Genomic DNA, 18,772 nt, shown 5'->3' with positions numbered 1-18,772 from the left:
TGCTGCTGGTAAGGAGTCTTCTTTGGAACTGCCCTTGACAGCTGCTCCTGGGAGCACACCTGCTGCCTCAGGCTGGGACAAAGCCCCTGCAGCCAAGGCTTCCAGAAAGGGCTCATGCAATGCTGAGTTGTCTTTCTGCAGAATTCAACTCAGCCCAACAGAAGGGCTGAGGTAGAATGTGCCATCAGCTGTTGCTATACTACTCCCTAGTACTCCTGATACTCCTCAGCCAGTAATTTCTTCCTGAATCCAGGAAATCACAAACAGCAAGGGACCCACCCTCATGGGACTGGGCCTCCCCCACAGATCACACTCAGCTAGGCTGCAAGCTTCCTTGAAGAGGGGGTGGAAGGAAGCATTGGAAGGCCAGTGTGAGGGTGGTCGTGCTGGGTGCTGGCTGAGGAGGTGGCCCAGCTTCCGAGTGGGAGCATGGCACGTGGCTCTGAAATGAAGAAAAGGAACAGACTTGGTGAAAGGAGGCCTTGATCCACTGACACTTTGCTGGTCAAAGAATCAGGGCTCAGGCCCACACAGCAGGGAGTCTTCAGGTGGTGCTGTGGGCAAGATACTCTTTGGGACAGCTGCGTGCCATATTGGTGGAGCTGGTTTGAGTCCTGGCTCCTTTGCTTCTGGCTTCAGCTTCCTGTTCATGTTAACACAGGGAGGCAGAAGGAAACTGCTTGAGGACATGTGTCCCCACACCCACATGAGAGACGCAGATGGAGTTCCAGGTTCCTGGATTTGGTGCTCAACCTTGGCTGCTGCTAGCATTTTGGGGTGTGAACCAGCAGAAGGGAAATCTCTTTCTGTTTTGCCAAGTAAAGAAGAAAAGAATTGGGATGAGCATGCTGGGTTAAGCTTCCCTCGGGGATGCTAGTATCCCATACCGATGCTGTTCTGAATCAAGGCTGCTCCATTTCTGATCCAGTTCCCTGTTAATGCACCTAGGAAAGTAGTGTAACCTGCACCCACGTGGGAGATCCCAGACAGAGCTTGTGGCTCCAGCATGTTCCAACCCTGGCTATTGTGGTCATTTGGGGAATGCATCAATGAGTGGAAGATCTCTTTCATCTCTCCCTCCATGTGACTCTGCCTTTGAAATGAAATAATTTTTACTTTTCTTTTTAAAAGGAAGGAAATGAAAGTACACTGAAGGAGAAGCCAGATATTTATTAACTCATAGGGAACTTTTAAATGCAGCAAAACGTGGAAGATTGAGGAAAACAAAGGCACAAAGAAACACCCAGAAGGGACTTTAAATTCACCACTGACACAGAACAGAGGTCTTCTCTTCATGTTAAGGGCAAGGGAAGGCAAGAAAGCCTGCCTAATTCCACAGGGATAGGCCCCATTACCCTCCAGGCAGCAGGAGAGAACAGCTGTAACGTAGGGCCAGGATGGTCAGAACTTGCTAGAATACAGTGTGATGAGCCACTTGGGCATACGCAGAAATCCGGGCAGGTAGGAGGCCAGCCAGCTCAAGGGGGAAGCTTGTAACAATGCGGAGCTCACAGACAAGTAATCGTAGATAGGACGGCCTGTGGGGCAACAGGAGTTGGAAGGTCAGAACTCTATTCTCCACACCCAGATTCCACAAGTTAGCTGAAGAGGCTGACATGGAGGGTGGGAGGAAAGGAGGAACATCCAAGAGCAACTGTGAGGCCATGGTTCTCACCATCCACATCCCGAAAGCCATAGCGCCGTGCCAGGTCACAGGAGGGCAACACCTTCCCACTGAGGCTCAGGATGTTGGGGTCTGTGGGCACACACACAGCAGGAGATGGCAATGAAGGAGTGGTGGAGGGAGCCAGGGTATGAGCACAACTGGACAGGGCCACTGAGTCAGGCTCAGGAGGCCAGGCTAACTGTCCTCCATTCTTAGCAAGGCTCATGACCGCACCTTGTATATCCAACTGACAATCCTGACTTGTTGGGCCTCCAAAGGAACAAAGGTGAAAGCCTCCTCTGAGAGCCAGAGGAAAAGGGCACAGTGCCCAACCACCTCCCCACCCAGAACTCGACAGAGGCTGTGCCAGCCGGCATACTCCCCATGTCCTTTCCAATTGCCAGGGGCCTCCAAGCTCCTCACCTGTTGCCAGAGCCACCACACATTTGCCACTCACTTCTGTGGATTCTGCGGATGAGAACTGAGATTGGAGCTGCAACAGAGGGCAGAGAGGTGAGAGGTGAGCCTCTGAGAGCCCTGCTCACACCTCTCTCCTCCATCAAGGCAAAGAGATGTCAGAGCCCTTCTGCAGGAGCTGCCCACACAGGGCAGGCCCCACTGCCTCCAAGTGGAAGGATCTGGTAGTGCCAGTGGGTGCCCTGCATCCCAGGGGAGTTCATTGTGAGGGCAAGTGCCTGGGTCTTAGAGCTACACAGCCTTCCCACTGGGGACCTCTAGGACCTTGAGCAAGCTGGGTGACCTGAGTCTCAGAGGAGCCACCTACAGGAGGAAGGAAATGAAATGGTGTGGGTCCAGGGCTCAGCCCTGTGCTGTTGTAGGCAGCACCATAGGCTCCTGTGGCTTCTTGTCTGGTCTCTGAGGAAGGACAGACCTATTCCCCAGTGTCTCTTCCTCCCACACCCCTGCTTCTACTGCCAACCAGCTTCATTGTGGGATCCTTGCTCAGATGCCCCTTCTCCATCTGCTCCTTCACAAGCTCCGTCTGCACCAGTCCTGGCCACAGGGACACATAGCTGACCCCGTGGCGTCGCAGCTCATGGGCACAGTCAGCAGCCAGCCTGTCACACTGAGAAGAGATGGGGGTGGTGAGAGTCAGGACATGGGGTCATGTCACTTTCCTCCTGTACCCTCCCTGCTCCCAAGGGGCATGTCCCAAGCCCCTGTCCTTTCCAGGAGCCCTGCCATCTCAGCTGCCTGCTCCCCCTTGGTGCTGCCTACTCTGTCAACTGAAGCGAGCTCCAGCCAAGGAACTGTTTTGATTGAGCAGGAGAGAGTGGGGTCCAGCCAGTCCCACCATTCTGAGCACCAGGGACAGTACTTTCTGAACTCCAAGGTATTACCACTGCCCTATCCCTCCCTGACCCCCATGCCACTGCATGCTCACCGCAGCTTTGCCCACGCCATAGGGGACGCTGAACAGATACTGCAGGCCACCCATAGAGGAGATGACCACGATGAGTCCCCGGCCAGCTGGGACCATCATCCGTGCCCCATACACGGAGCACAAGTAGTGGCCTCTGGAAGGTGGACAGAGAAGGCACAATGTAAGTGCAGCCCTGGGGCTCCAGCACCCAGCAGCATCCAGCACCCCCTACTGACTGCACTTAGGTGGACTTGTCTGGGGAGGCAGCATAGAGACAGGGTGAGGGGAGGGTACTGGGGTTGCAGATCAGAGGGATAGAATATCTGAGGACACATGCTGATGGGAAAATGGGTAATATGAAACACCCACTCATCCACTTGTGTGAGAATGCAGTCTAGGGGGAATCAGAGAAAGACTCTGAAACAATGGCAGTTATATTGTAACATGTTTTAGTTGTGAAACACTTAAAAATGGATAAGGTTGACAAAGAAAGACAATAGGAAACCAAGTACTTCAACACAGGAACCTGTAACACACAAGCTCTGTGCAAACTAACCCATTGATTTAGTCCATCGGACTTATTGCCCAGTAAGACTTTTTTTTGTTTCAATCACAGATGTTTAATCAGACTTTTTAGATGAACTGACAAGATTAAGCTGAACAAGCAAAATAAACTGAAAAGGAGGCCAGGAAAATTCTACAAGAATAAAAACACCTTGTGGGTGATTGGGATTATCTTCCTCCACCTCGTCTTCTCTCACACTACCCTGCACAAGGAGGGTCTCTAGCCTAGTGGGCAGGACACCCACATCCCACATCTGGCTGCCTAGAGGCAGTCCCAGCTCCTTCCCCAGATTCCAGTCACCTGACAACGTGCACCCTGGGAGGCAGTAGCAGTGACTCAGGAGGGTGGGTTCCTGCCACCCACACTGGAGTGCAGAACTGAACTATAACTGCACAAGGACACCCAGCCCCAGGTCAAGCAGAGCAAGGAGGGTGAGAGGAAGAACCGATGCCTTGTCAGGACAATGGAGAACTCATCAGGGCTCAGGGGCTGGGGCTCTGCCTGGAGCCCCCATCTCAGCCTCATAACCCTGGCCCGCCATCATGAGGGCGTTAAAGGAGCCACTCCAGGTGACTGTAGTGCAGTGAGGGAAGCTGCTGCCCAGAGTGCTGGCATCCCATAGGAGTGCCAGCTCAAGCCCAGCTACCCTGCTTCCCAGCCAGCTCCCTGCTGATGCACCTGCAAAGGCAGCAGCAGAGGACCCAAGGGCCTGAGTCTCTGCTCTCCATGTGGGAAACCCACATGGTGTTCTAGGCTCCTAGCTTTGGCCTGGCCCAGTGTTGGGTGTTGCAGACATCTGGGGAGTGAGCCAGCAGATGGAAGAGATGCTCTCTTGCTCTCCCTGCCTCTGTTTCTGTGTGTGTGTATGTCCCGGTCTCTCTCTCTCTTACTCAGCCTTTCAAATAACTACATAATCATCTTTTAAAGGGGGCTGAGGCCTCTCTGGAGGGCTGTGGTTGCGGGTCCTGGCGAGTTGTCAGTGTTGGCTTCTCCTTTCTTGCCTCTGAGCTGACTGTGCCCCTCTGACTTCACTGTTGGCCCACTTCTGACACCACTTCTGCATTCTTACCCTCATTGGGCTTATCACTGGGGTGAAAACTGACCAGTGTGTGTTGTGGGTGTCATAGTCACAGGTCTGCACACAGAGTTGGATTTCCCAGGTGACCCTCACATACATCTGGCATGGGTTCATAGTAGAGAGGTCACCATGGTTCCATGGTGACGCACAGAGATATAAGTGTCACATCACTAGGATTGATTCTACATGCCTAATATCTCAGTCCCATTCCAGGTGTACTTGTGACTCTGTGGCTCAGTGCCCTTAATACTCTGTCCTGGGAGGGCGTGGAGTGATCAAGTATGGCTGGTGCTGATCTTATTGATCTTATCCAGGTTTATAAGCAACTCATCCTCTAACTGACGCAAATTTACAGACAACAAGCAGTGTGTGGACAGGCTGACAGGGGTGTGTGTTTGCGGGTGAGGGTAGGCTGCCTTTCAGGTCTCCCATTGGGACAGGCAGAGTGTCAGATGAGTGTAAAGTACAGAGGGAAACACAGCAGTACTTGCCATTTTCAGGACTCATCATTCTCAGACAGAGCCTTACCTGAATGGCAATTGTGACACGAGGTATGTCAGGTTAGATCAGAAAGGAGAGGAAAGAGTTGGCTAGAGAAAGCCCGAAAGAAGATCTTGGGCCCTTGGGATGGCTAAGCAAATGTGGGCATTTAGGTCACCCACCTGAGTCCAACATTGTTGATGTCATCCCAGATGGTGGCAGGACATTCCCAGAATGCTTTATTCCAAGAATTCAAGATGGGCTACAAGGTATAGGGAGGGTAATCAACTGCATGAATCTGAAGGCAGGAAGGTATGAAGAGGAAGGCAGGCAGGAAGAGGGGCATAATGAGCCTGGTGACCAGGATTCTGAGTGAGAGGAGAGGTCTGGAATGTGGGGTTGGATCAAAGTTCAAAGGCACCTGAACCCCAGCATAGGCGTTGTTGACCAGCACATCCAGACGCCCATGCTGTTCCCGATTCACTTGCTCAAACAGGCTCCGCACTTCACTCTCCTGGCTGGAATCACACACCACAGGCACACAGCGGCCACCTCGGGCTTGAGCCTGCAGGGGGAAAGGACAGGAGCTCAGAGTCCTCCTGAGGGGCTCCCAACCCAGGGGGCAGCCCAGGGATCCAAGGCAGCCAGCCCATGAGGACACACAGTGTTCCGTACTGCCCTCTGGTGCCTGCTTAGGAAGCTTCACAGGCTGGCAGGGTAGACTGGGTAATACCACTACTGATAATAATAAAAGAGCAGGATTACATGTGCCCCACCAGGGTTGTAGCAGAGATTCATTTTCATATGTAAGGGGAAAGAAAAAAAAAGCTTTGTGGCCAGCAGGATGGTTTAGCTGGCTAATTCTCCACCTGCAGCACCACATATAGGCTCCAGTTCATATCCCAGATGCTCCACTTCCCATCCAGCTCCCTGCTTACAGAGTGGGAAGTCGGTGGAGGATGGGCCAAAGCCTTGAGAGCCTGTAGCCATGTGGAAGACCTGGGAGAAGCTCCTGGTTCCTGGCTTTGAATCAGATGAGCTCTGGACGTTAATCATTTGGGGGGAGTGAGTCAGCTGTTTTGAGATCACTCTATCTCTCCTATTCTCTGTATTTCTGATTTTAAGTAAAACAAACAAATTGTTTTCAAAAGACAATAAAAGGTAAAAATATAGAAAATGGCTCTTAGCCACCATTTCCTCTCTAAAAAGTAGTCAAGATTGATACTAATGGCCCAGTGTGATAGCATATTGGTAAAAGTTCTCACCTTTCTGAATGCATTGGAATTCTATATAGGGATCGGTTCTAATTCCAATGCCCCTACTTCCCATCCAGCTGCCTGCTTGTGAGCTGGGAGAGCAGTCAAGGATGGCCCAAAAGTTTTGGACCCTGTACCTGTGTGGGATACCCAGAAGAAACTCCTGGCCTCTGGAGTTGCATTGGCTCAGCTGCAGCTGTAGCAGCCCCAGGGGAGTGAATCAACAGACAGAAGAACTTCTCTGTCTCTCCTCCTTTCAGTATATATGCCTTTCCAATAAAAACAAATAAATCTTAAGAAAAAAAAAAAAAGACTGATATCAAGTGTCTGTGGTGCGTCACCTTGCTCTCTGTGAGCTGAGTTAAGAGTCAATGAGGTTCCGAGCCTGCTCCTGAGAACCCAGTTGCTCTCTGTGTCCTGGTCCTGGGTCCTTAGCTTTGCTCTCCTGGAGCCCCTTATGCTTGTTCACACAGTCATGGGACACTCCAAGCTCTCAGGCCGGGACCACTTGCACTGCCCAGGCACCCTTGCTCTCTGTACACCTACCTCCCACTGCACAGCAACAGGACCTTATTCCAGAACAATCCTCCTACTCCCAGATCTCCTTCTGGCTCCTTCCCTCTGACTCCCTCACCTGAGCCACTGCAGTGTCTCCCAGTGGTCACCTGGCCCCCCAGGGCTCTCTGCCTTAAACAAACTCTTCCTGTCTGGTCGGTCACCATGAACCATCAGAAACACAAACCTGAGTGTGACCTTCCAACTGAACCAGCATCTCAGAGAGTAAACCAAAGTTCTCCTGCAGGGTCTCCTGAGACCCTCGTTTCCTCTCCAGCCCCTCACCCACCACACTTCCCTTGCCTGCCTCAGGTGGCAACATGAACACCTTTCACCTCCTTCCCTCTGCTTGTCCAGCCTGTGCTACCCAGCCTGTGCTTCACTGCTTCTCCTCACCTAACTTCTGCCTTCAAGACTCAGGGCAAGAACCACTTCTTCCAGAACACCTTGCTCAACTACTGCTCCTGTCACCTGCATGTGCCACCCCTCACCCATGCCACTCTGCACACACACTCCTTGTCACAACCCCCTTTGTCAGCCTGGTTTACCACCTGACCTCCTGCTGAAATGACTTTGTTAGTTATCAGAGCCTCAGCGTTTGCCCAAATCAAGTCATCCAAGGTTCGCCCCACTAAACCCAGTAGGTCAGTGAAAAGTACATGGGAAAATGGAATTTAAAGAGACTTAATTTGACTTTGCAAAACATTCTGAAAAGCATGAATAGAACAATTCCAAAATGTTAATGGAAAGTAAACATTATCCCAAAAACCTACACAGGGATTACACTCTTTTTTTGGCATTTCTTTCTTTTTTTAAGATTTATTTATTTTCATTGCAAAGTCAGATACAGACAGAGGAGAGACAAAGAGGAAGATCCTCCATTAATGATTCCCTCCCCAGGCAGCCACAATGGCCGGAGCGGAGCTTATCTAAAGCCAGGAGCTCTGCTTGTCTCCCATGCCGGTGCAGGGTCCATGGCTTTGTGCCATTCTCAACTACTTTCCCAGGCCACAAGTAGGAAGGTGGATGAGAAGCGGGGCTGCTGGGATTAAAATCGGTGCCCATATGGGACCCGGGTGCTTTCAACGCGTGGACTTTTGCATCGAGGCCACATTGATGGGCTCATTTTATTGTTTGTTTTTATCAACACAAGCACATCTTCTAATTCCACTTTCCCTGAGGTTTTGGAGTGCCCTTGTTTTTCTGGGGCCCTTCATCTCACCCTGGTGAAGACTTGGTGGCAGCTGAAGACTGAGAAGTGGGTCCCTCACTCACCTCCTGAGCAGTGGCTTGAAGGGTGTCCAGGTGGCGGCCAGTGATGTAAACAGTAGCCCCTGCCTGACAGAGCTGCAGGGCAATGCCGCGGCCAATACCTCTGGAGGCCCCAGTCACCACACACACTTGACCCTTCATGGGAGGAGCCATGGTTCACTGGCCAAGGGGGAGAACCTGAGGGAGCAGAGAAGTGCCCTGAGGGAAGGAGGCAAGGCATGTTTGCAGGGGAATACCACTATGAAAACAGGAAAGTTCCAGAAGCAACAAGTGAGTCTGATGTGGGTCAAGGGCGACTGTGGCTTCCTAGAGAAGCAAAGAGCATAGAGGAAGACCTACCGCGACCAAAGGGCCAACAGGTTAGGACTGTGGCGGACCGGACCCTCGGGGTGCAGTGTAGAACTGGGCTTCCAGGCAGAGCTGCAGCGAAACCCTTAGCTCCAAGCGTGGACGGCTCGCGCCCCTTACCTGCCTACCCGTGGCAGCTGTCTCCGGGGTCTCTCCTGGAGTGGCTCTCTGCTCCTGCAGCCGTCGAACTTTTATTCAGGCCGCAGGGGCGGAACCAGGGCAGGGACTAGCGCGGGGTCAGCGCGCAGTGCTGCTGTGGAAGCACTCTCCTCCAGGAGGAGGCGGGGTTCCCACAGCTGCAGGCGGCTGTCGGGGGCGGGGTCTAGGCGGGGCGACTGTCGGGACACGCCCACACCGGGACGTCGCGTGTCTATGACGTTTCCCCGGCACCCAGAGTGGCTGCCTGTGTGAACTGGTTGCCTGCGGGGTTCTGTTCCCGGCGGCTTGATCATCGTGTGGCTGAGGAAGGCCTAGCGGGATCCGAGCACGCATGGGGCTGGGTCCGCGCTCCCCTCACCACAACAAGGCGGGGCGCCGACTCCCAGATGGCCGCAGACGTGGATGCGTGGCTGAGGGGTCCGGGCGCCCCGCGCCAGGTCGCAGACAGCAGGTCCCGGGCGGGCGCTCGGAGACGGCTTCGGATGCGCACCCCCACCTGAGCTCCGAAGCCCTGGGTTATTTCCGCCGGGCCCTGTCGGCGCTGAAAGAGGCGCCTGAGACCGGAGAAGAACGAGGTTAGCAGACAGTCCGGGAGGGTGGGGAAGCTTTGGAGAGTTCCTAGGGTGTGGGCACTTTATCTGCATCCCCAGGTTCTCTTGGTTCCCGTACAGTGCGAGCCCTTTGTGATGGAACGTAACGTTGTCCTTTTCTCAAAATCTTGTTTTAAAAATTATGTTACATATTTATTTTAAAGTATCCTTTCTGGTTCCGGCGTGGTAGCCTATTGGCTAAAGTCCTCGCCTTGCACGCTTTGAGGGTACATAACCTGCCTGCTCCATTTTCCTTCCAGCTCCCTCCCTGTGGCCTGAAAAACCAGTCAAAGATGTTCCAACGCCTTGGGACCCTGCACCCATGTGGGAGATCCGGAAGAAGCTCCTGGCTTCGGATCAGCTCAGGTCTGGCCGTTGGGAGTACTGGGGAGTGAACCAGTGGATGGGAGATCTTTCTGTCTGTATCTTCCACTCTCTGTAAATCTGACTTTCCAATAAAAAATAAATCTAAAAAAACAAGTATTCCTACTTTGAGAGTGAGAGAGACCTTCCATCTGCTGGTTCACTCCCTAAATGGCCGCAACTGGCAGGGCTGAGTTGGGTTGAAGCCAGGAGCCAGGGACTTAATTTGGATCACTCACATGTCTGCAGGGTCCCAAGCACTGAGAAGGGAGTCAGGTAGGGAGTGAGGTAGCTGAGACTGGACCCCGGACCTAGAAATGATACTGGTATTGCAAATGGTGACTTTCCCAGCTACTCCACAATGCCAGAACCTCAGTTTTTTTATTGTCTGTTTTATTTTGTTTTATGAATTCTGTATTTGCTGGAATTGTGGATTTACCGAGAGCAGGAGAGACAGAATAAATAAGCTCTTCCAACTGCTGGTTCACTTCTCATGTGACCGCAGTGGCCAGAGCTGGATCAGTTTGAAGCTAGAAGCCAGGAACAACTTCTGGGTCTCCTGAGTGGGTGCGGGGTCCCAAGGCTTTGGGCCATCCTCTGCTACCACAAGCAGGGAGCCAGATGGAAGTGGAGCAGTTGGGACATGAACCGGTGCCTGTATGGGAGTGCAGCACTGCAAGTTGGAGGGTCAATGTGCTGCACCACCAGACCTGCTCCCCTTAGTTTCTTTTAAATGCCTGTATTTGTTTTCTTGCCTTTGCAGAGCTGATGGTGCACAACATTCTGAAGGAAGTGGAGACTCAGGCCCTAGCCTTGGCCACGAGCAGGACTGGCAGCGAGGTGCTACAGGAACTGCTGGGCTTCAGTCCCCTGAAACCTTTCTGTCGAATATGGGCTGCCCTGCGCCCCAATCTACGCTCTGTGGCCTGTCATCGGTGTGGGGTCCATGTCCTACAGAGTGCTTTGCTGCAGCTGCCTCGGCTGCTGGGGAGTCCTGCACGGAAGGAGGAGGATGATGAACCTGAGGAGGAAGAAGAGGAGAAGGTGACGGCTGGGGTGGATTGTACCTTGGAGACCTTGGAGGAGCTGGTCCTGGGCCTCGCGGCCGAAGTGTGTGATGATTTTCTTTTCTACTGTGGAGACACACATGGCAGCTTCATGGTGAGGACTCTGCTTCAGGTGTTAGGAGGAGTTCTCGTGGAATCTGAGCGAGCTAGGCCCTGGAGCTCCCAGGCCTCCGGTAAGTATTACAGGAGCAGGAAGGAGAGTTTAGGGAGCAGAGAGTAAGCTGGGAAGTAAGTCTTCAGAGGGAGCTTGAGCTGGAAGAATTGGCAGTGAGATTAGAGATGTGTAGTAGCTCATTATAGGTCTGCCAGGCGGTAGGTGGGAACCCAGCAAGCTGAGCTGGCACCGCTACCTCTGCCTCGCATTCAGCAGGAACCAGAGTCAGGCTGAGTGTTGAACCCGGGCACTCTGGGGTGAGGTGCAGGCCCAGCTGCGAGGCTAAACCACTATCCCTGAAATGTGTGTGGTTTTTGTTTTAATATGATTCAACATGGACATGAGTGTGTGTGTGTGTGTGTGTGATTATGTACCTATACTGGCATAAGGCAAAAGTTTAAGAGAGAATACTGTTACTGCGGTGTTCTTTTCTCATTTTGTTCTGCTCTATTAGGAAGAACACAGGTTAAGATCATTAGGTTGGTTTTATGAGACATTCGTAAGCTGTGGCATGTATTTTGAGAAACTCTAGGAAGTAAGAGTAGAGAGTTGGAACAAGGCCTGATTTGGGGATGTGTGGAGTACTCGGCTGAGGAGTTTAAACTCTCTTGTGTGGGTGGTAGAGGACTGGACCAAAACTGGAGGTTTCTCATTAAAAAAGCAGAAGCATTGTCTAGAGCTCCCATTTGGGTGGCTGGCCTTATCGCATCTTTCTGCTTCACCAAGCTGGGTGCCTGCTGCTCTGTGGAATCATTCTTCCTCCAGAGGGTAGTTGGTGACCTCCTCCCTGCACTTGTTCTTTTTTTTTTTTTTTTTAGTTTTAAAGCAGGATTTATTAGAAAGGCTGAGAAAAGAAGACTCCCGTCCTAGCGACGGGAGGGGGTTTTGAGATAGAAAAGACCCTTACCTCCTGCCATAGTGGCAGGAGGAAAAGTAAAAAGAACCCTAGTGCTCTGCCATAGCCTGCACTTGTTCTTGATCTTGATCCAGAAGCTCAAAGGACTCCAGCCCGGGAGTGCAAGCCAGCTGATTTTGAGGTTCCTGGAACCTTCTTGAATTGCCTTCAGGACATGAGCTCTTGCTTTCTGAAGGACATTGCTGGTAAGGAGAGGACTGTGGGGAGGGTCAGAAGCCGTTTCTGGAGATGTTTCCCACCCAGCAGGTTGTTCCTCTTCAGACCGTGGCCTGATTGGATGTGCCGAGGCCCTTTGTGTGGAGCCCCTGTGTCCATGGTCCCCTGCATGTGGTTGTTGATTGGTGGAGGTGTACAGATCATGCGGATTTTCTTGTTTCTGCCCATAGTGTTCATCACCAACAAGATCTCCAGCTTCTGCCTTCAAGTGGCCTTACAGATTCTATGCCGCAAACTGCCCCAGTCTTGTGCCCATCTTTGCAGTGCTGTGATTGGCTACCTGAGTACTCGCAATGCATCAGCAGATGGCAGGTATGGTCAGGACCTTGGCACTAGCCAAGGTTGATGGGACTGTGTGCTGTGAATGAGGTGGTGCACCTGTATTTTGGATGAAATGGGGATAAAATGGCTGGCCCCCTGCTCCTGTTCCCAGCCCCCTCCTGCTGTTTCTGCGAGATCAGACAAGCTCCAGGCTCCTGGAGCAGGTGCTGCTGGTGTTGGACCCCTCTCAGCTCCAGAGCCTCTTCAAGGACCACCTGCAGGGCCAGCTGCAGACCCTGGCTGCACATCCCATTGCCAACTTCCCTTTGCAGCGCTTACTGGATGCAATCTCCACGCCTGAGCTGGTGAGTCAAGAACCTGTGCTTAGTCTGTTTCTGCTAGTCCTTGCTCACTGGGGCCCTATTTTACTGTGTGCCTTCCCTTCTGCTTTGTGTCCATGATGATGTGTTGGATGTTGGCTTAGGAACCAGAGCTGAAGATAAAGGGACTCCCATCTCAGAGAGGATTTGTTTTGACTTCTCTGAGGCATGAGCCCCAGCAAGGGACTGGCTCATAGTTTTAAACTTGAGGTTCCATGAGCCACTCGAGTCTTGAGTATTGGACTGCAAATCCACAGGAGTGCTGGACAGTCATCAGAGTTTCACTTTCTCTTCGTTGCTCATTCCCGAAGCCGACTTCCTTGCAGTCTCATGGGATGAGTGTTGGAGTAGAAGGGCAGATCTTACCCTTGCTTTTGCTTTGTGCATTTAAGGTTCCTCTCTTCATGAGGTGACATCTCTAAGAGAGTTCCCTAGTCCTAAGCTTTACTCAGCCAAAACAGAGTCCTGGTATTGGCAGTGCTTTTCATCTTTACTTTTGATGATGTTTGCATAGTTGAGAAGGATGTATGGCCATGTAGACCACTGATTAGTATAGGAAAGGTGGAGGAGTAGGGAAAAGTGGATGAGACCATTGTTTCCAATTTTTCTTTTTCTTCTTCTTGTGTCTGGGGGAAGGGAGGAGAGAAGGGGAGAAGCCACACCCAGCATCCCCAAATCACATCAGAACCTGGGAATGGTGGATGGTCACCCAGTGTCATCCCAGGGTTCCTAATGTGAAACATGCTCTGAGGGTACTGCTCAAGTGGCTTTGATAGTTCTGAAATGCTGTTGATTTCGTTGCTCCAAGGTTGAGAAAATCCTTCCAACGTCCATTGGCTGACATAGTTCACCGTAGTTTCTATTTGCCCAAATATTTGCTCTCAACACTTGACTGAAGGAGTTGTCCAATTTTTCTGTTCTCCATGCTGTGCTATGGTACTAGATGTCCTCTGCAGGCCCCAATGAACTACATATGCCCTATTTGCATCTGGTCATTCTATCCACTGCACCATCTTAAACAACTGAGGAGGCCCAGTTCTGAGGCCTGCACTCCATGATCAGACCACGGACCCTGCAGTTTTCTTTGTGGTTAGAGTTTTGAGTCTAGCAGATCCATTGGAAGGGTCCCCAAAGAAACCTCATCTGAGGTAACTCCAACCTGACTCCTGTGTGTGCCAGCTCAGTCCATCACCCATATCAGCCTACACACACACTGGTGGTTGTAGTTGCTGGGTCAGTTCTGTCTCCAGCCCCATCTCTTACATAAACCAATGGATACTGTGGCCCATCCCGGCCCTGCCCACCACATGCTTAACACTCACTGACACCAGCAGGACTTCAACCCAGTCACTGTGACCCCCAACAACTCCCAATAGGCCTGCCCCCTAGCCCTGGTTCCTAAACATGATGGTATGTGCAGCAGACTTGTCCAGTCTGTCTTGTATCCCATTTGGCTTTTTTTTTAAGATCTATTTTTATTGTAATGTCAGCTATATATATACATAGAGAGAGGAGGAAAGACTGAGAGGAAGAGCTTCTGTCTGATGATTCAGGTGACCGCAACGGCCAGTACTACGCTGATCCAAAGCCAGGAACTCTTCTAGGTCTCCCATGTGGGTGCAGGGTCCCAAGGCTTTGTGCCATCCTCTACTGTTTTCCCAAGTCACAAGCAGGGAGCTGGATGGGAAGTGGGGCTGCCAGGATTAGAACTGGTGCCCATATGGGATCCTGGTGCGTTCAAGGGGAAGACTTTAGCCACTGAGCTATTGCGCTGCCCCCCCCCCCCCCATTTGGCTTTTGTATACACCAATAGGTGCTGCAACCTAGCTCAGCCCAACTGACCTCACTGTCCAGCCCACACTTATGCTGGGGGTGCCACTGCCTGTCTAGCCAGGTCCACCCCAAGCCCTGGTTCTCATACTCACCAGTGGGAGTTGCAGCCCATCAGAGAGGTGCTCATAGTTTCCCTAATAAACCCCACTCTCAGCCCCAGATCTTGCACCGTCCAGGTGGTTGTGCAGTCTAGCTTCACAGGAGGTACCCCCATTCCCAGCATTTGCCAGCTGATACTGTGACAACCAACCAGTCTGCACTTACTCTGACTTAGGCATGTACCAGTAGGTACGGTTACTTAGCCCAGCCTGGCTCTCCTCCTAACCCAGCTCACATACAGGCCAGTGGATGTTGTAGCCCTGCCCAGCCTGATTTACCCCAGTTCTCACATTCACCTGCAGGAGCAGTGGCTCAGGAGAAGAACCCACACTGCACCCTACCAGGTTCAACCCCTACCCCCACCCCACTCTTTAGTGTTATGTGTACTGGTGAGTGCTGTGGCCCAGTCTGGCATGGCTTGCCTTACCTCGGCATTTGCCAGTGGGTGCTGCAGCCTAGCCCAGTCTGGATTGCCCCCACTCCTGGCCCTAATTTGAACTAGCTGTTGCTGTAGCCCAACCTAACCTTTCCTGTACTCTGTCCTGCTCCTCCTGTCTGCCAGTAGGTTCTATGAACTGGCCCAGCCTGGCCTGCTCTCAGACCTGACTCACGCATATGCTGGAGGGCACTGTAACATGACCTGGTCTGGGCTACTCACAGCCTTGGCTCTTTTTTTTTTTTTTTTTTAAGATTTATTTATTTTTACTATAAAATCAGATATACAGAGAGGAAGATCTGGGCCTGGCGCGGTGGCGCAGTGGTTAAGGTCCTTGCCTTGCACGCCCGGGATCCCATATGGGCGCTGGTTCTAATCCCGGTGGCCCCGCTTCCCATCCAGCTCCCTGCCTGTGGCCTGGGAAAGCAGTTGGGGACGGCCCAAAGCTTTGGGACCCTGCACCCGCCCAGGAGACCTGGAAGAGGCTCCTGGCTTCGGATTGGCATAGCATCGGATCCCGGTGAGTTCAAGGCGAGGATTTTAGCCACTAGGTCACACCGCCAGGCCCACAGCCTTGGTTCTTGCACTCACCTGTGGGGACTGGATCCTGACAGAGGAGTTCCCTAAGCATCTCTATCAGGTCTTCTCCCAGTGGCAGATCTTGTGCATACCAGTGGGTGCTTGGCCTAGCCTGACTTGGCCTACCTCCTGTCCTGGCAGGAACAGTGACCTTGTCTGACTGTCCCACACCCATTTTGGTTCTTACTGTTGGGTGCTACAGCCCAACCATGCCTAGCCAATCCCCCAGACCCAGCTCTTGTATGGTTTAGCGGGTGCTGAGACCTAGCCCAGCTCATGCCACACCTACTCTGGCTCTTGTGAGCACCAGTGGGTGCAGGAGCCTAGCCCAGTCTGGCATACCCCAGACCCAGTCAACCCCCATTCTGGCTCTTGTGCTCACCAGGGGAACCATAGCTCAGCTGGGCGTCCCCTTAGCTCCCTGACCAGGCCTGCTCCCAGCCACAGATCTTGCATGTGAGGATGGTTGCTCTGACCCAATAAAACATAACCCATCCTCCGTCTTGGCCTTTACCATTGGGTGCTACAGACTGGCGTGGCCCAGCCCACCTCCAGTCCCAACTCTCACTGTTGGGTCCACGCTGCAGTTTTGCCCTCCCCAGTTTGCCCTCACCCCTAGCTTTCCTGCAGACTGGTAGGTGTGATAGCCTAGTCCAGCATGGCCTGTGTTCCAGTGTGGCTCCTACACTTGCCAGTGTGCTAAGATTTGGCCCAGCCCAGCTGGTTAGTGTTGTGGCCAAGCCTAATGTGACCCATCCCCTATTCTGATACTGGCAGGTATGCCCCCAACCCTAACTTTTGTGTGCACCGATGGGTGGTGGTCAGCAGTAGTTGATGCTAACTAGTCCAGCTCAGGTCTCCCACATGAATGACCCAGAAAAGTCCTCAAGCTTCCCTCTGAACTGCTTAGCCTTAGCCCCCTTGCTAACCTGCAAGTACAGTGGCCTTGTTGGCAGAAGTGATTTTTCACCTGTAATGTACTCCCTCAGCGATCTCCCCTCCCATACATCCTATATTCCCTTCCGTGATCAAGCCACAGCCCCCGTGCTCATAAGTGCATGGGTTTCCCAACCCAGTCTTCTGGCAGGGTGACATGCTGGCCTAATGCCCTGCCCGCCTGCCCAGGACCCCAGATCCAGTCCTCTGGCACACATGACAGCCTGGGACGCTACCCACTCCACCCAGCCAGGATTCAAGTATGTTAATGAGTCCCCAAGCCCAATCTTCTAGCATATCGTACAAGTATGCCAGCCTGGGCCCCTAACCCCACCTCCTCCCTCGCCTGCCTGGAACCCAAATATGTGTGGGAGTTTCCAGACCCACTCCATTTCACCAGCCCCCAGCACAAAGCCCCCAGGCCCCCAGAGGCCACCTAGGCACCCAGCGGAAGCGAGGCCACAGTGCTTTTCATGTTTTCAGCCAAGAAGATTATACAGAATGCCATGCATTCTTCATCCCTGTTTCTCCTCAGCTGTCTGCTGTGTTTGAGGAGCTGAGCCCTGCCCTGGAAGCTATACTTGCTCAGGGTCACCCAGGAGTGGTCGTTGCCCTGGTGGGGGCTTGCTGCAGAGTTGGAGCCCACCAAGCCAAGGTCTTAGAGCTGCTATTGGAGGTGAGTGGGTGTCACCTGCAGTCCATCTGTGCCTTTTGTCCAAACCTACTGCTAGGACTGAATTAATTCTTCAGTCACTGTTCCTCTGGGAACACAAGAGGGCTATGTTGAGAGACTTCACAAGCCTGGGGAGAGAGAGGTCCAAGCCATCTCACAGCCTGGGGATGAAAGTGATCTCCCAGGGTGGAGAGAGGGTTTCTATAAGGGATGCCTCTTTATTCACTCCCTGTTGTGCATTCTGAAGCCAGGCACATAGCAGGGCCAGAAGGATCCTGTCCTCATGGAGCTCACACCTTGTGGAGTTGGACCTTCTCATCTTTCCTGAATGTCTGCCCTGTTCAGAAAGTTGAGGTCAGGGGTAGGGGGGCTCTTAAATTCCTGCTGTTGTGTTTTCCCTCCAGGCATTCCACTGCGCAGAGCCCTCATCCCGGCAAGTGGCCTGTGTGCCTCTCTTTGCCACTCTGATGGCTTATGAGGTGTACTATGGATTGGTGGAGGAGGAGGGGTCAGAGCCCACGGAGCACCAGGTGAGGTAGGGGAGAGGCCCAGCCCTGACTCCTGGGAGCCAGGCACCCCCCGCCTGGCGTGGGAAGCCTGTCACCCCTGAGGTGAAGGTGGTGAGATATTCAACTGCCCCCGGATGGAATTGTGCTGTTAGGCGCCCTTGTACCCCAGTTTGGTGACTGCCTTGTGACTTCCTGTTTCTGCTTTCCCAGGAGGAAGCAGCTGCAGCCAGGGCACTGGGAGAGGTGACAGTCCTGGGATCTCTGTTACTGCAGCGTCTGCTGCACTTTTCCCACCCTGCTCTTATACTTCGGAGTCTGAGTGCCATGACTGGACCACAGCTTCTGGCTCTGGCCCAAAGCCCTGCTGGTTCCCATGTGCTCGACGCCATCCTCACCAGCCCCTCGGTGACACGCAAACAGCGGCGCCGCGTGCTGCAGATCCTCAAGGTTAGACTCTGGCTTCTGCTGATTCCCCACTATCTGCTGTTCAGAGACCACGGGCTGCCCCCATGATGTACCTTCAGAACAAAGAAGAGATGTAGTTCCTAGACTGTTTTAACCCATCCTCTAAATTCTTCTGAAACTTTTCTCTGCCTCTGCCTCAAACACCACTATTGTGGCTTCTCTAAAGAAACCTACCTTGCTTGTCTCAATGCAGGGACAGTATGTGGCATTGGCCTGCAGTCGCCATGGCAGCCGGGTACTGGATGCCATCTGGAGTGGAGCAGCCTTGGGGGCCCGGAAGGAGATTGCAGCTGAACTGGGTGAGTACCCACACCCTGGTGCGTTTCCAGACTTTGTGTTCTCTTACCCACATAGCTGGGTGACTGAGGAGTGAGAGGGCTTCACAAGTGGTCTTGGTCATGGCTTTTGAGCAGGCTGCTCTTGCCCTTCCTCTGATTGTTTGTGCCATCCTCTGCCCCCAGCATTCTGTCCTTTAGAGAATGGGGTGTTCCCCCATCCTGTCTCTGTGGGAGTGGGATGATGCTAACCATGA

The 18,772-nt window shown here is 52.7% G+C and overlaps 2 protein-coding genes across 3 annotated transcripts; one reads left to right on the top strand and one right to left on the bottom strand.

The window, feature by feature from the left end:
• Nucleotides 1-1,150: 1,150 nt before the first annotated feature.
• Nucleotides 1,151-8,824, bottom strand: LOC121168179 (dehydrogenase/reductase SDR family member 1-like). Of its 2 annotated transcripts, XM_040998056.1 has the most exons (9): nucleotides 8,725-8,824; nucleotides 8,260-8,433; nucleotides 5,595-5,738; nucleotides 5,356-5,435; nucleotides 3,072-3,204; nucleotides 2,607-2,753; nucleotides 2,090-2,159; nucleotides 1,676-1,756; nucleotides 1,151-1,538 (listed from the first exon to the last, which is right to left on the bottom strand). In XM_040998056.1, exons 2-9 carry the CDS (start codon nucleotides 8,407-8,409, stop codon nucleotides 1,402-1,404), a joined length of 942 nt encoding a protein of 313 aa, XP_040853990.1. In that variant the 5' UTR covers nucleotides 8,410-8,433; nucleotides 8,725-8,824; the 3' UTR covers nucleotides 1,151-1,401. The 2 variants fall into 2 exon arrangements, with proteins under 2 accessions (XP_040853990.1, XP_040853991.1); XM_040998057.1 differs by lacking the exon at nucleotides 8,725-8,824 and having other exon boundaries at nucleotides 8,260-8,520.
• A 190-nt stretch (nucleotides 8,825-9,014) lies between these two features.
• On the top strand, nucleotides 9,015-18,679 carry LOC121168181 (nucleolar protein 9-like). Its single transcript, XM_040998058.1, has 9 exons — nucleotides 9,015-9,338; nucleotides 10,480-10,956; nucleotides 11,928-12,038; nucleotides 12,240-12,381; nucleotides 12,503-12,695; nucleotides 17,129-17,269; nucleotides 17,671-17,796; nucleotides 17,986-18,222; nucleotides 18,434-18,679. The coding sequence occupies exons 1-9, from the start codon at nucleotides 9,095-9,097 to the stop codon at nucleotides 18,611-18,613; spliced, it is 1,851 nt and encodes a 616-aa protein (XP_040853992.1). The 5' UTR covers nucleotides 9,015-9,094; the 3' UTR covers nucleotides 18,614-18,679.
• The last annotated feature ends 93 nt before the right edge of the window (nucleotides 18,680-18,772 follow it).

Source organism: Ochotona curzoniae, unplaced genomic scaffold (assembly GCF_017591425.1).
Source record: "Ochotona curzoniae isolate NIBS_2020 unplaced genomic scaffold, NIBS_Ocur_1.0 patch73, whole genome shotgun sequence".
Classification (NCBI taxonomy): Eukaryota; Metazoa; Chordata; class Mammalia; order Lagomorpha; family Ochotonidae; genus Ochotona; species Ochotona curzoniae.
The sequence above is the reverse complement of the archived record's forward strand: the minus strand, read 5'-3'. Positions and strand labels throughout refer to the sequence as shown.